The sequence below is a fragment of the Lissotriton vulgaris genome, chromosome 10 (genome assembly GCF_964263255.1).
Source record: "Lissotriton vulgaris chromosome 10, aLisVul1.2, whole genome shotgun sequence".
NCBI classification, from domain to species: domain Eukaryota; kingdom Metazoa; phylum Chordata; class Amphibia; order Caudata; family Salamandridae; genus Lissotriton; species Lissotriton vulgaris.
In genome coordinates this window covers 123204492-123216325 of record NC_141698.1, presented here as the reverse complement: position 1 = coordinate 123216325, position 11834 = coordinate 123204492, and the positions used below count along the sequence as shown (strand labels likewise).

At 46.9% G+C, this 11834-nt stretch overlaps 1 protein-coding gene across 1 annotated transcript in view; it reads right to left on the bottom strand.

The window, feature by feature from the left end:
- Positions 1–3512: 3512 nt before the first annotated feature.
- RADIL (Rap associating with DIL domain) overlaps positions 3513–11834 on the bottom strand; it is a 346241-nt gene continuing 337919 nt past the window's right edge. The window contains exon 14 of the mRNA XM_086940689.1: positions 3513–5107. Within this exon, the coding sequence (XP_086796815.1) occupies positions 5005–5107 (103 nt within the window). The 3' untranslated portion in view covers positions 3513–5004. The remainder of the gene's footprint in view (positions 5108–11834) is intronic.

Sequence of the window (11834 nt, the reverse complement as noted above, 5' to 3'; positions counted from 1 at the left end):
TTTTGTATAATATGATACAAACATTTTCCATCGGTAGGCGTATACCGTCTTGTTTGAGGGACGCCTAGCTGCCAGAATAACATTACAGACTTCAGGAGGAAAGTCAAGAGCTATCAACTGCTGCCGCCCAATCTCCACACAAGAAGAGAGTTGACAGGTTCGGATGGAGGACCCTCCCCTGCTGCTGCAACAGAAGATCCTTCCGAAGGTTGAGATACCCTCCGTGCCTAGTCTGAAGCCACGAGGATGACTTGGGCCCGGTCATTCCTGATCTTCTTGAGAGCTCTGGGCAGGAGTGGTATGGGCAGAAAGGCGTACTGGAGGCCTGAGCTCCAATCGAGACGAAAAGTGTCTCAGAGCTAGAGCTGCTTTGGAAACTCCAGCGTGCAAAAATGCTTACATTACACGTTATATGCGTAGGTGAACAGATCTAAACAAGGCTGTGCCAAGAGACCTTGCGCAACCTATCGGTGGAGACACAATTTGTGATCCGCTACTTATTGACGGCAGAGTTTGTCCGCCCTGGTGTTCAGGGAACCTGCTAGGTGTTGACACCAGGGGATTGCCCTGCTGTTCCAGCCATATCCAAAGACACAGGACCTCTCAACAAGGGGTTCACTACCCCACACCCCGCCCTGTTTGTTGCAGTACTACATATCAGTGTTATCTGTGAACACCTGCACCAGACTTTCCTTTATGGAAGGTAGAAAGGCTTTTAATGCCAGAAGGATCGCACAGGGATCCAGCATGTTGATGTGGAGTATGGATTCCGCCAGAGACCAGAGTCCTCTGATCTCCACCTCTCCCAGATGGCTGCCCCATCCCAGGAGTGACGCATCTGTCACTACGGTGAGATCTGGTCAGGGAAAGGAGAGGGGTCATCCTCTGACCCAGTTGTGGTTCGTTAGCCACCATTGCAGGTCGTTTGAAGTTCCCTCTGAGATCTGGACCATGTCAGCGAGATTACCCTGATGCTGCGCCCACTGGAGATTCAGGTTCCGATGTAGAGCCCACATATGCCAACTGGCATGTGTCACTAGCAGGATGCAGGAAGCCATGAGGTCCAGCAGCCTCTGAGCCAGTCTAAACCCAAGAGAGAGGCAGAAACATCAGTATCATAGCCTGAATATCCTGGACTTGCCACTCGGATAAGCCCAAAACTGTACTGTATCCAGAACAGCACCGATGAAAAGAAGCGTCAGAGAGGGAGTCAGCTGTGACTTCGGCATTTTGATAGTGAACCCTAGCGAATGCAGGAGGTCTGCCGTAGTCTGGAGGTGGGAGACGACAGCCTGAGGCAAGCCTGCCTTCAGCGGCCAGCTGTCGAGATAGGGAAAGACTTGCCACCCTGGTCTGCGCAGATGAGCTGTGACCACCACCATCAGCTTGGTGAGCACCCGAGGGGCGCTGATAATGCCAAAAGGGAGCACTGTGAACTGAAAATGCTTGTGGCTTAACGTAAACTGCAGGTAACGCTGATAAGCAGGTAGGACAGGGATGTGAAAATATGCATGCTGCAAGTCCAACGCTCCTATCCAGTCTCCTGGGTCCAGGGCAGACAAGACTGGGGCCAATGTGAGCATGTTGAATTTCTACTTTTTGAGAAACTAGTTGAGGGTTCAGAGATCTAGGACAGGACGAAGGCCCTTGTCCTTTCTGGGACCAGAAAGATGTAGGAATAGCATCCACTGCCAACTTCTAGCACCGGAACCCTCTTTATGGCTCCCTTGGCCAAGAGAGCCATGACTTCCTCGCGGAGCAAATGATTCTCCATCATCGTAAGATTGAGAAATGGAGGGAGGAGTAGTCTTGAAGGGGAGGGAGTAGCCCATTCGGACGACCTGCTGAACCCACCTGTCCGATGTTCTGGACTGCGAGTGGTGGAGGTGACGGTGGATCCTGCCACCAACTGGATACCCAGGATATAAAAGGGCAAGATTAGGAAGGTTTGGAGGTGTAGCTGCTAGGGGCTGGGGCTGTGGCTGTACAGACCACTGGCTGCCCGACCCACGAGGCCGGTAGGAACCATGCCCTCGTCCACGCAGAAGCTGGGAAGCTTGCGCTGTTTGGTGGCTGGGGTGGTGTTGGCATGGTTGAAAGCCCCTCCCGTGGCCCTGAAAGGATCAAAAGGCAGTCTGGGGATGTGGGGCAGCTGAGAGGCCCAAGGACTTGGCCATAACCTGCAAATCCTTAAAGTGCGCCAGTGCCAAGTCTGCCTTGTCTCCGAAGAGATGGGTGCCATTAAAGGGCTTGTCCATGAGGGAAGCCTGGACATCCCCCGAAAAGCCCAGATGTTCTCAGCCAGGCATGCCATCTGAGGGCCACCCTTAATGAGTCTGCTCTGCCTAGCGAGTGAGTTGTGTCCAAGCCATTGCATATAGCGAGCTCATCTGTAACTACTTGAGAGAATGGCCCAGGCCTCCTTCACAACATGTGGCAGCACTAGCGCAACTGTTTCCAACAGTGTTTGGGATTAGCAGCCCAATAAGCATCGCAATGCAAGGCTGGCCGAAGAAAACATTTTCTTTCCCAAGCTGTCCAGCCTCTTGGATTCCCTGACCGGGGGAGCAACAGGGAACACACCATGGGAAGTGGAGGCTGGGACCACCAAGGTAGGTAGGGTGTTGGGTGAGGAAATTTGAGTCTTCTGGAGCACGGTGGAAGGCAATCGTCCTATTCAGAGGAGCCCCTTTGCTGGGTTTGCACCAGGTCCCCAGAATGATGTTGGTGAGGGCTTTGTTAAACAGGATTCAGAGGAGGAGACTCTCGGTTGCAGCACCTCTATCTAGATCGAAACGTCGCAAAAATCCTGTCAAAAAGTGACAAGAGGTGTAGCCCTTCTCTCGGATCAGTGCTGGCTGGCAGGAAAAGAACTGACATCAGTGCGCCGAGGTTGCACCTATATAGGTGACTAGGACGTTACTTTCAGCGTGGACGACACTGCGCACAGCTGTCCGATGCCACGTACGGCACGCAGGGATACTGCTCACGAAAAATCGTCCGGATCCAGTCTGATGCCTGGAGAAATTCAAAAGTAAGAAAACTGCTAGTATTGTTTGGCTGGTTCTCTATTATTGGCTTCAGATGCCTTTAAACAGAGATAGAATGTAAGTTCTAGGAAACTAGATATAGCACACGCCAGACCAATTGGCCTTTCAATGCTGTTATTGGTATAGAGTTAAGGTATGAAATGCCTAAATAATAAATTATAGAAAAATAAAGTAAAACAAAGACGTTGATTATGGATGAGGTGTTTTCTCATTTCTGCACAACCCCTTGCCCTTAAAAATGGTTTTTACAACGTGGAAACATTTCTACTATGAAGAAGTGAATGCAGTGCTTACTCATTTGAGAATCGGTGTGGATCAAATAAATCCAATCCTCGTGGTCTCCTGTAAGCCTTTTTCAGAAAAACACACATCCGAAACAAAATTTGAAATTCTCGTTATTGTGTAAGGCAATGCATTGTTTGGTTTTAGGAACAGCATTTCTGTAATATTTCTTCTCGATTATGTTTTTACTCAAACAGTGTAAACGGCAGCAGGCCTTTATTTTTGAAAACTATGTTATTTACAGGTTAATTTTCATAAACAATGTCTTTTAAACTTAATTTTAGTAGCTTTGGTGATCATTCTCTCATGTCAAATGCAGGTCAAGCAAATACAACTTCCACTGTACTGTGTAGTTCTGTGTCCTCCCGTGCGTTCAGGCCTCCTCTGCTCGGTGTGAATGTCACAAATGCATCAATTTCTTAGTTGGGTTAGTTTAGCTGAGGGAGGTTGTGCTACTTCTGAAAAGTCATACTTGTGTTTATAACTCGAACCTTCAAACTAGTTGCCGTGTTTTTTTACCTTGAGGGTTACAAATGGTTGTTGCAACAGGCCTGAAGGGGGATGGGCAAGTGTGGACTGTTCAAAAAAGGACACAATTCCCAGAGTCCTCAGTTCAGGAGTGTCGAGCCGGGGACCACGTGGTACGCGAGTCTCCAGCTTAAACACTAGAGCGCATAGGGAGCCACAATGGACAATAATGACAGTCACCCTTGGTTGATTACTCAACGCAGGAGAGTGTACTAAAATTCAGTAATACTAACAAACTTCGCAGTGTCCTGGTTATGAAGTAATTACTCACTCGGAGCCTAATTCACTAAACATTTTTCATGAGTCGTTGTGTCGTACTCTTGCGAGTTGTACTTGACTATTTTGGCCTGTGTCACAAAGTATTTTCTGAGAGTAATTTCCAATTGTAAAACATGCTTATTCGGGCAGGGCACAAGACCTAAAAAAAAAGAAGCGGGGGGACGCTGACGTCACAACAGGAAGTGACGTCACAAAAGATGGCTTGCACCATCAAACTCATTGCATCCCCTCGCTCACCCCTTAGATGCGATTGCATCAGAGAAGCCAGCGCGTAAGCAGCTTTTTGAATGCGCTCCGATCTCGCCCCAAAGAGGACAAAGAGTGAATGTGTGGCTCCATTTGCTCCAGTTATCGAACTCCCGGTAAAATAAGTGGGGGGGACACTGTCCACCTGCTTGGTACCCCGACTTGAGCCCTGAATTCAGGTAAGCAAGAGTAAGTTTACCCTTGATCCCAGAGACCCATGGATAAGTCACACGTAAGCCTAGAGTAAGACCCACCTCCTGGTAGAAAAGCCTTTGTGAATTGAGCCCACAATATGCAATGTGAACATAAACATCTGGTGGATATGGCAGGCTTTAAGGGAGAAGCCCTGTGAAAAAATGATGCCACGGTCTAATATGGGTCTAACATGGTAACCCAACACCATCTAAGGTTATGACTTTAAGAGTGTGCTCTGTGGTTTGAGTGATTGCCTTAACCGCAGTGCCTCATCTTTCAATACTGTCGATCAATTGTTTGTCTCCAGCAACTGACCAAATGGACAGTTTAATGTGCATTTTGAAATAGGTGTCTTCCATTTCGATAGGTGGATTGATAAATTGCTCAGTTTCCAAAGTGTCCAACAAAGCCTCCATGGCGCGAGCTAGCTGGAGGACCCAGCGCTGACCTTCTCAGCAACGTCCACCTCAGACTTGGCGACCAGGAAGCGCAGCTTCTTTCCGCCGGAACGGATCAGGTCCACTGCGCTGAAAAGAACCAGGAGCAGAACAGTTAGATACAGCGAGATAAGGGGCACGCAATGCAGAATTTATGAGTCTTGCTACATGGAACAGTAGTTTCATTATAATGCCTGGCGAAAGAACTGGCAGTGTCCCTGCGCACTGGTTTCTCATGGTGCGGTTTTATGTGGATATTGTTCTTTCTGAAAGCCAGGCACCAGTTGCAGCTCAAGAAAACTTGCCTGCACAGAAGTACAGCTAGTTAAAAAACAAACAGCAAATATCATTAGTCCAGCTCCCAACAAAAAGTAGTCGCATTTACATAAAGCTTTTTACAAATATGCCTTTACAATTTATTTTTGCTAATTTCTGTGCATAAATGCACAAATTGTAAAAATAAATATATATTAAGTGTCTAAGGCGTTGATTAGAAATGCCCCGGAGAATTCTGATCTGTGTGGTAAAAAATCACACGTTCCTAGGGCTTTATTAATGATGCGCGGGGGCACGCAGCCCCGGGGACCACCATCTCCCCAGGGCTTTTTTAATAGTTTGGGTGGGGGGCCTCGCCGGCCCCCACCCCCAAGGCCCCCCGAGCACCGGGTACCGCCACCTCCCCAGGGCTCTGCTTTAAAAAAATAAAAAATAAAAAGTGGCCCAGGGAAGGGGGGTCACGCAGTCCCCCTCCCAAAAAGTAATAATTTAAAAAAAAAGAAAAAAGAAACCGGCAACTCGCCGGAGGCCACGCCCCCTCCCTGCAGCACTCTGCAAACGCGCCCCCTGGTGAGTTCTAGGTTGAGAAATTAAGTCCTCTTGAATACTGAGGGTCCCTAGGGGCCAACTAGCCCACCAGGTACCTTCAGTAAGTGCCACAGAGCTGTGTTGCAGAGAGGTGGTCTGAGGCCACGCCATTTTTTACACATCTCTGCAACGCAGCTCTGTGGTGCCTACTGGTGGTACCTGGTGGGCCAGCTGGCCCCCAAGGACCCTCGGGATTGAAGGAGACTTAATCCCCCAAGTTACAATGCGCCAGGGGGCATGTTTGTACACTTGTTATATCAGGCCCACCAGGTACCTCCAGTAAGCGCCACAGAGCTGCATTGCAGAGAGGTGGTCCGAGGCCACGTCCCTTTTTACACCACTCTGCAAACCCAGCTTCCGGTGCGCTGCTGGTGGGGCGATAGTCCTATTGTGTCCTGAGGACCTCAATACACAAGTGGACTCCATCCCCCGTGCAGCAGTGCGCCAAGAGGCGCGTTTGCAGAGTGGTGTAAAAAGGGGGCATGGCCTCAGACCACCTCTTTAATCCAGCTCTGTGGCCCATATTGGATGTACCTGGTGGGCCCCCGGAACCCTCAGTTTTCAAGGGGAATTAATTCTCCAACTAACAGCGCACCAGGGGGCGCATTTGCAGAGTGGTGTAGAAAGGAGGCGTGGCCTTTGTCCACGTCTCAGCAATCCCACTGTGTGGGTCTTACTGGAGGTAAGAGGTAGGCTAGTTGGCCCCTAAAGGACCCCCAGCAGCGAAGGGGACTTCAATCCTCATCCAAGAGCGCGCCTGGGAGCGCGTTTGTAGAGTGGTGGGCAAAGGGGGCGTGGCCTGCTCTTCGAACTTTATGTGGGACTTACTGGAGGTAATAGGAGGGGTAGTTGGCCCCCCAAGGATGTCCTTGGGGGCCAACTACCCCTCTTGTTACCTCCAGTAAGTCTCGGACAGTGGGATTGCTAAAATGTCTTCTGAGGCCATGCCCCCCTTTCTCCACCATTCTGCAAACACGCCTCCTGGCAGACTACAAGATGGAGGATGAAGTCAAATTTACTCCTGAGGGACTTTGGGGGCCAAAAAGCCCTACTCGTACCCCCTGTAAGCCCTACGCACCGGAATTCCTGAGCGCTGGTCAGAGGCCCAGCACACTTTCTCCACCACTCTGCAAACGCAACTACTAGTTAAAGAAGTGTTTGCAATGTAATTGGTTTCACATTTGCAAGAATTCGAGCTATTGGCGTTGCAAATGCAAAAGTGTTTTACTAATGTTTTTTGGTTTGGAGTGGAGTGGATGTACATTGTGTGTAGGTAAGTAAGTAAGTAAAATCTTTATTCGGTATCAATTTTACATGAAATACCATAAAAGCATTTATACATTTCATTTACATGCGTTTTAACATTACTGATGCGTATTCAATTCATTTCAAGTTTATGTCACTGTTACTTGATAAAAGATCATTAAGAGTTATTATTTTGGAGATTTAGCCTATGTTTAAAAAAACATTTTAAGAAGGTGCTTACAACTTTGCATACATATTCAGAACTTAAAAATTGCAGCCACAACATGGCGGGACGACACATTCTGAGGCCTAGAATTCTCAACAGGGGGGTTAGCCAAAGCTTGCGGTGTGCGGAGTAATATTTGCAGAACAGTACGGTGTGAATTGTTGACTGTTCGGATAGTTCATCACATGGGCAGGCCATTAGAGTTTCTTCCCAACTATTTCTATTTGGAAAAGCTACAACCCTGTGGAAGATAGTCAGCCTGAATCTTGCTAATAAAAATCGTTCAAACTGCGAATCAACATAAGTTAAGTAAGGTTCCATTTCCAAGGTAGTCATGACCGCCAGAGAGTGTTGTACAGATGGTTTTTTAATCTCCATAGTAATGCGTAACTCTTCAAAGTGGCTCAGCGCCTTTGCCTTTAGCTCTTTTTTTGGAATTTCAGCAATCGCTTCAGGGTTGTGATAGTACTCAGCCATTCCTAAGTCAGTGAGGAGATGTTTTACATATTTTAACCAGTCTATTTTTTCAACACGATCTAGAGTCATACAGTCTGCAACAATGTCTTTGGTAAGGGTGTTTTTGTTGACACCCATATTCGACGCCAGAGAAGTACGGGTTCAATTTTAGCCAGGTCCTCAATATGTGGCAATCCTAATTCTGCGTGACAGGCAAAGGTGGAAACTCTTTTTGGGACTGCCAATAAGAATCTCGTGAAGGTATTCTCCGCAACCTGGAGGGCTATCGTGTTTTTGTGTCCCCACAGGCCCACCCCATAAAGTGCGATGGAATGGCACTTGGCTCTGTAGATCTGAAGTAATTCAGCCGGGGTTTTTTTCCCCTAATTTCTGGGCGAATTTCATAAGAGCAGCAATAGAGCGCAGAAGTTGATGTTTACGCGCTTCTATAGCCGCTCTCCAATTGAGCTTCTCATCTATCGTAATCCCTAAATAGGGGTATTGGGGGGTTGATTCTAATTTTTCATTATTGAGGAAAATGCTTTTTCCATGTTTCCTGACTTGGCCTGCTACCATAACATATGTTTTCTTTATGTTTATATGAAGATCTAGGTCGCTCATGAATTTTGCATAGCTGTTCAGAGATATTTGTAGCTCACGTGGGGTGCGTCCTAGGATCACCGCGTCGTCCGCGTACAAGAGCGCGGGCACCAGTCGATCTTTCGCACGGGGCAAGTCCAAACCCCCCCTTCAGCATCTCTACCTCAAGGCCGTTGGTATAGAGGGAGAAGAGGAAGGGGGCAAGGACACATCCCTGCCTGACGCCGCGCTCTACGGAAAAAGGTTCTGACAGTTCGCCCCGTACTCCAAAACGCACTCTGGAAGAGGCGTTGGAGTAGAGTTCTCTGAGAAAGGTCACAAGAACCTTATCTATTTCCATGTTGATCAGGACCGACCATAATTTTGCGTGGGAAACGCAGTCGAAAGCTGCAGAAAGGACGACATATACCATGTATAACTTCTCGCGCTTTGCCGACACGTATTTTCCCATCAGCAGGGCCAAGTTCAGGGCTTGTTCCGTTGTTCCGAGGCCCTCTCGGAAGCCGTACTGGATATCCGAGAGGGTCCCGGTATCCTCCGCCCACTCCTGTAAACGCTGGAGAACCACTCTGCCTAGTACTTTCCCCAGTGAGTCCAGGAGGGAAATCGGTCGATAGCAGGTCACCTCCTCCCTGTTTCCCTTCTTAAAAATGGGTACCAGAATTGATTGGGTCCAGGATGTGAATAGTCCACACTTCATTGTTGCATCAAACACCCTTTTTATGATGGGGGCCCAAAGATCTAATTTAAATTTGAAAAAGTCAACTGGTACCCCATCCGGACCAGGGGCTTTTCCACTCTTACTAGCATTCACTGCAGTTATTATCTCGTGTAATTTGACTACCAGTGGAATTGGGAATGTATTATCCTGGTTTGAGCTATTGTTTCTTTCTGTAGGGGCTACTACTGGGGATTTGCCAAAGATCTTTGCAAAATGGTTTACCCATGTTTGTCCCTCAATAGCTACTTCTATGCTTGGCTGATCTTTTCTATCCGTCAGGAAAGGTGCTTTTACCACTTTCCAAAATAATTCGCTGTTTTTGTTTTGTGAGCTTTCATGCAGCTGGTCCCATAGTGCTTTTTTAACTCCTCTTTTCTCACTTTGCACACCAGCCTATACACTTTTCTAAGGTTCCTGACCTCCTCTTGATCTCTTGTTGTTTTTGTTAACGCCCTCTTTAGCTTTTTATGGGCAGCTGTGCAGTCGTGGTTAAACCATCGTTTTTTCCTTTCCATAGTCCCTTTCTGCTTCACAGTAAGGCATTTGTTTACTTTTCTTAGGATCACTTTAAAATGGGATAGAACTTCCTCATCACTTGCCTCAGTGTCTAAACACTTCATTATTGCTGATTGTGCTGCAGTTACAACCTTGTTTATCAGCTCATTTGGGTCAATCTTCCCCACCCAAGCGCATAACCGTTTGTTTTTGTAACATTGTGTGTAGTGGAATTATGTGGTATGTTGTGCAGTAAAATTATCTGGATAGAAAGTATGTGGTATTTAGTGTATAGGAATTATGTAGAGTGGGATTATGTGTTATGGAGAGTAATTACGTGGTATGGTAGTTTGTGTTGTGGAGTGGTAACCTCAAGTTTAGTCTTCCTTGTTTCCATAGAAGCTCAACTCTGAACTCAGTGAGACAAAAAATGATGGAATCACTGAGGAGCACTTGTGGACCTAGTCAGAGGTATGAGCAGGGCCACTGGAATTATGTGACCAGCTGCACTGACTTTTGCACAATTATACATTTTCTGCATTAGCCACATAATTCATCATCTGCACCCTAATGGGCAGATTTGAACAAAAAAAACCTTGTTTCTAGCTAAAATGGGTCAAATATTACCAAAAATGCAGCGACAAGTGTTGCAGCGTGGTGAAAGGCCCTAAGCAAACCTAGAATGGTCACCTGTTACTTATTGCTAAATGTGGGTGTTAAATTGGTACTAATGGTGTGCAAGCCATTCTTGCTTCCCTCTGCGCCTCTCTTGCCTCTTTCTGCATTTCTGTTGCTTCTTTCTGCACGTTGCTTTCTTTTTCTGTACGTCTCTTCACCTCATTCTGCAAATCTCATGTACTTTCTGCACCCCTGTTGCTTCACTCTGCACTTTCCATGCTTCTTTCTGCACCCCTGTTGTTTCTTTATGTACCTCTTTTGCCTCTTTCTGCACTTTTATTGGCTTTTTCTGAAACTCTTCCCTCTTTCTGGATGTCCGTTTTCTCTTTCTGCACCTCATTTACTTCTTTCTGCATCCCTGTTGTCTCTTTCTGCACTCGTCTTCCCTCTTTCTGTGCCTTTCCTGCTTGTTTTTGCATCTCACTTGCCTCTTTCTGCACTTTTCTTGCTTCTTTCTACACCTCTGTTTCTTCTTTCAGCAATTTTCTTGCCTATTTGTGCACTTCTCTTGCCTATTTCTGCACCTCTCTTGCCTCTTTTTGCACTTCTGTTGGCTCTTTCTGCACCTCACTTGCTCCTTTCTACACTTCTCTTACCTCTTTCTGCACCCGTTACCTCTTTCTGTACCTTTCCCTCTTTCTGTACCTTTCCTGCTTGTTTTTTCATCTCACTTGTCTCTCTCTGTACTTTTTTGCTTCTTTCTGCACCTCTGTTGGTTCTCTCTGCACTGCTCTTGCTTTTATCTGCACCTTACTTGCCTCTTTCAGCACTTCTCTTGCTTCTTTCTACACCTGTTGCTTCTTTCAGCAATTCTCATGCCTTTTTCTGCACTTCCCTTCCTTCTTTCTGCACCCCTACTGCCTCTTTGAGCACCTCTCCTATCCCATTCTGCATCCCTTTTGACACCTTTTACACCTCTGTTGGTTCTTTCTGCACTGCTCTTGCTTCGTTCTGCACCTCAATTGCCTCTTTCTGCACTTCACTTACTTTTTTCTGCACCTCTCTTGCCTCTTTCGGCACTTGTGTTGCTTCTTTCTGTACTTCTCTTGCCTCCTTCTGTACCTCTTAGTTAGAGGTAGTTTTAATCCCCCTGCCCTATTATGTACTAGGGCCATATAGGTGAGGTCATGCCAATCACAGGGGTACCCCAACCCCTAGTGTACCCTAGTTTATGTAGGTGTTTTCACTGTATTCTAAGTGTCTTTCAGCATAGCACTGGCTCCGGGCCTAGTTAGTCAGTCAGTTACCACAAGTACCTTTCAGCAAAAAGTTGGGGGCACAGGATGACTTTAAAACAAGGCTACTCCTCTGTTGGTTCTTTGTGCACATCTCTTGCTTCTTTTTGCACCTTTCTTCGGCTTTCTGGACTTCTGTTGCCTCTTTCTGCATTTCTCTTGCTTCTTTCTGTGCCTTTCTTCCTCTTTCTGCACATGTCCTACCTTTGTAGGCATAGTTAGAAATTAGCATTTAAAAAAACATTGAAATTCACTGACAAAAACATAGGTTTCAGGGACGTTATAGTTAGAAATTAG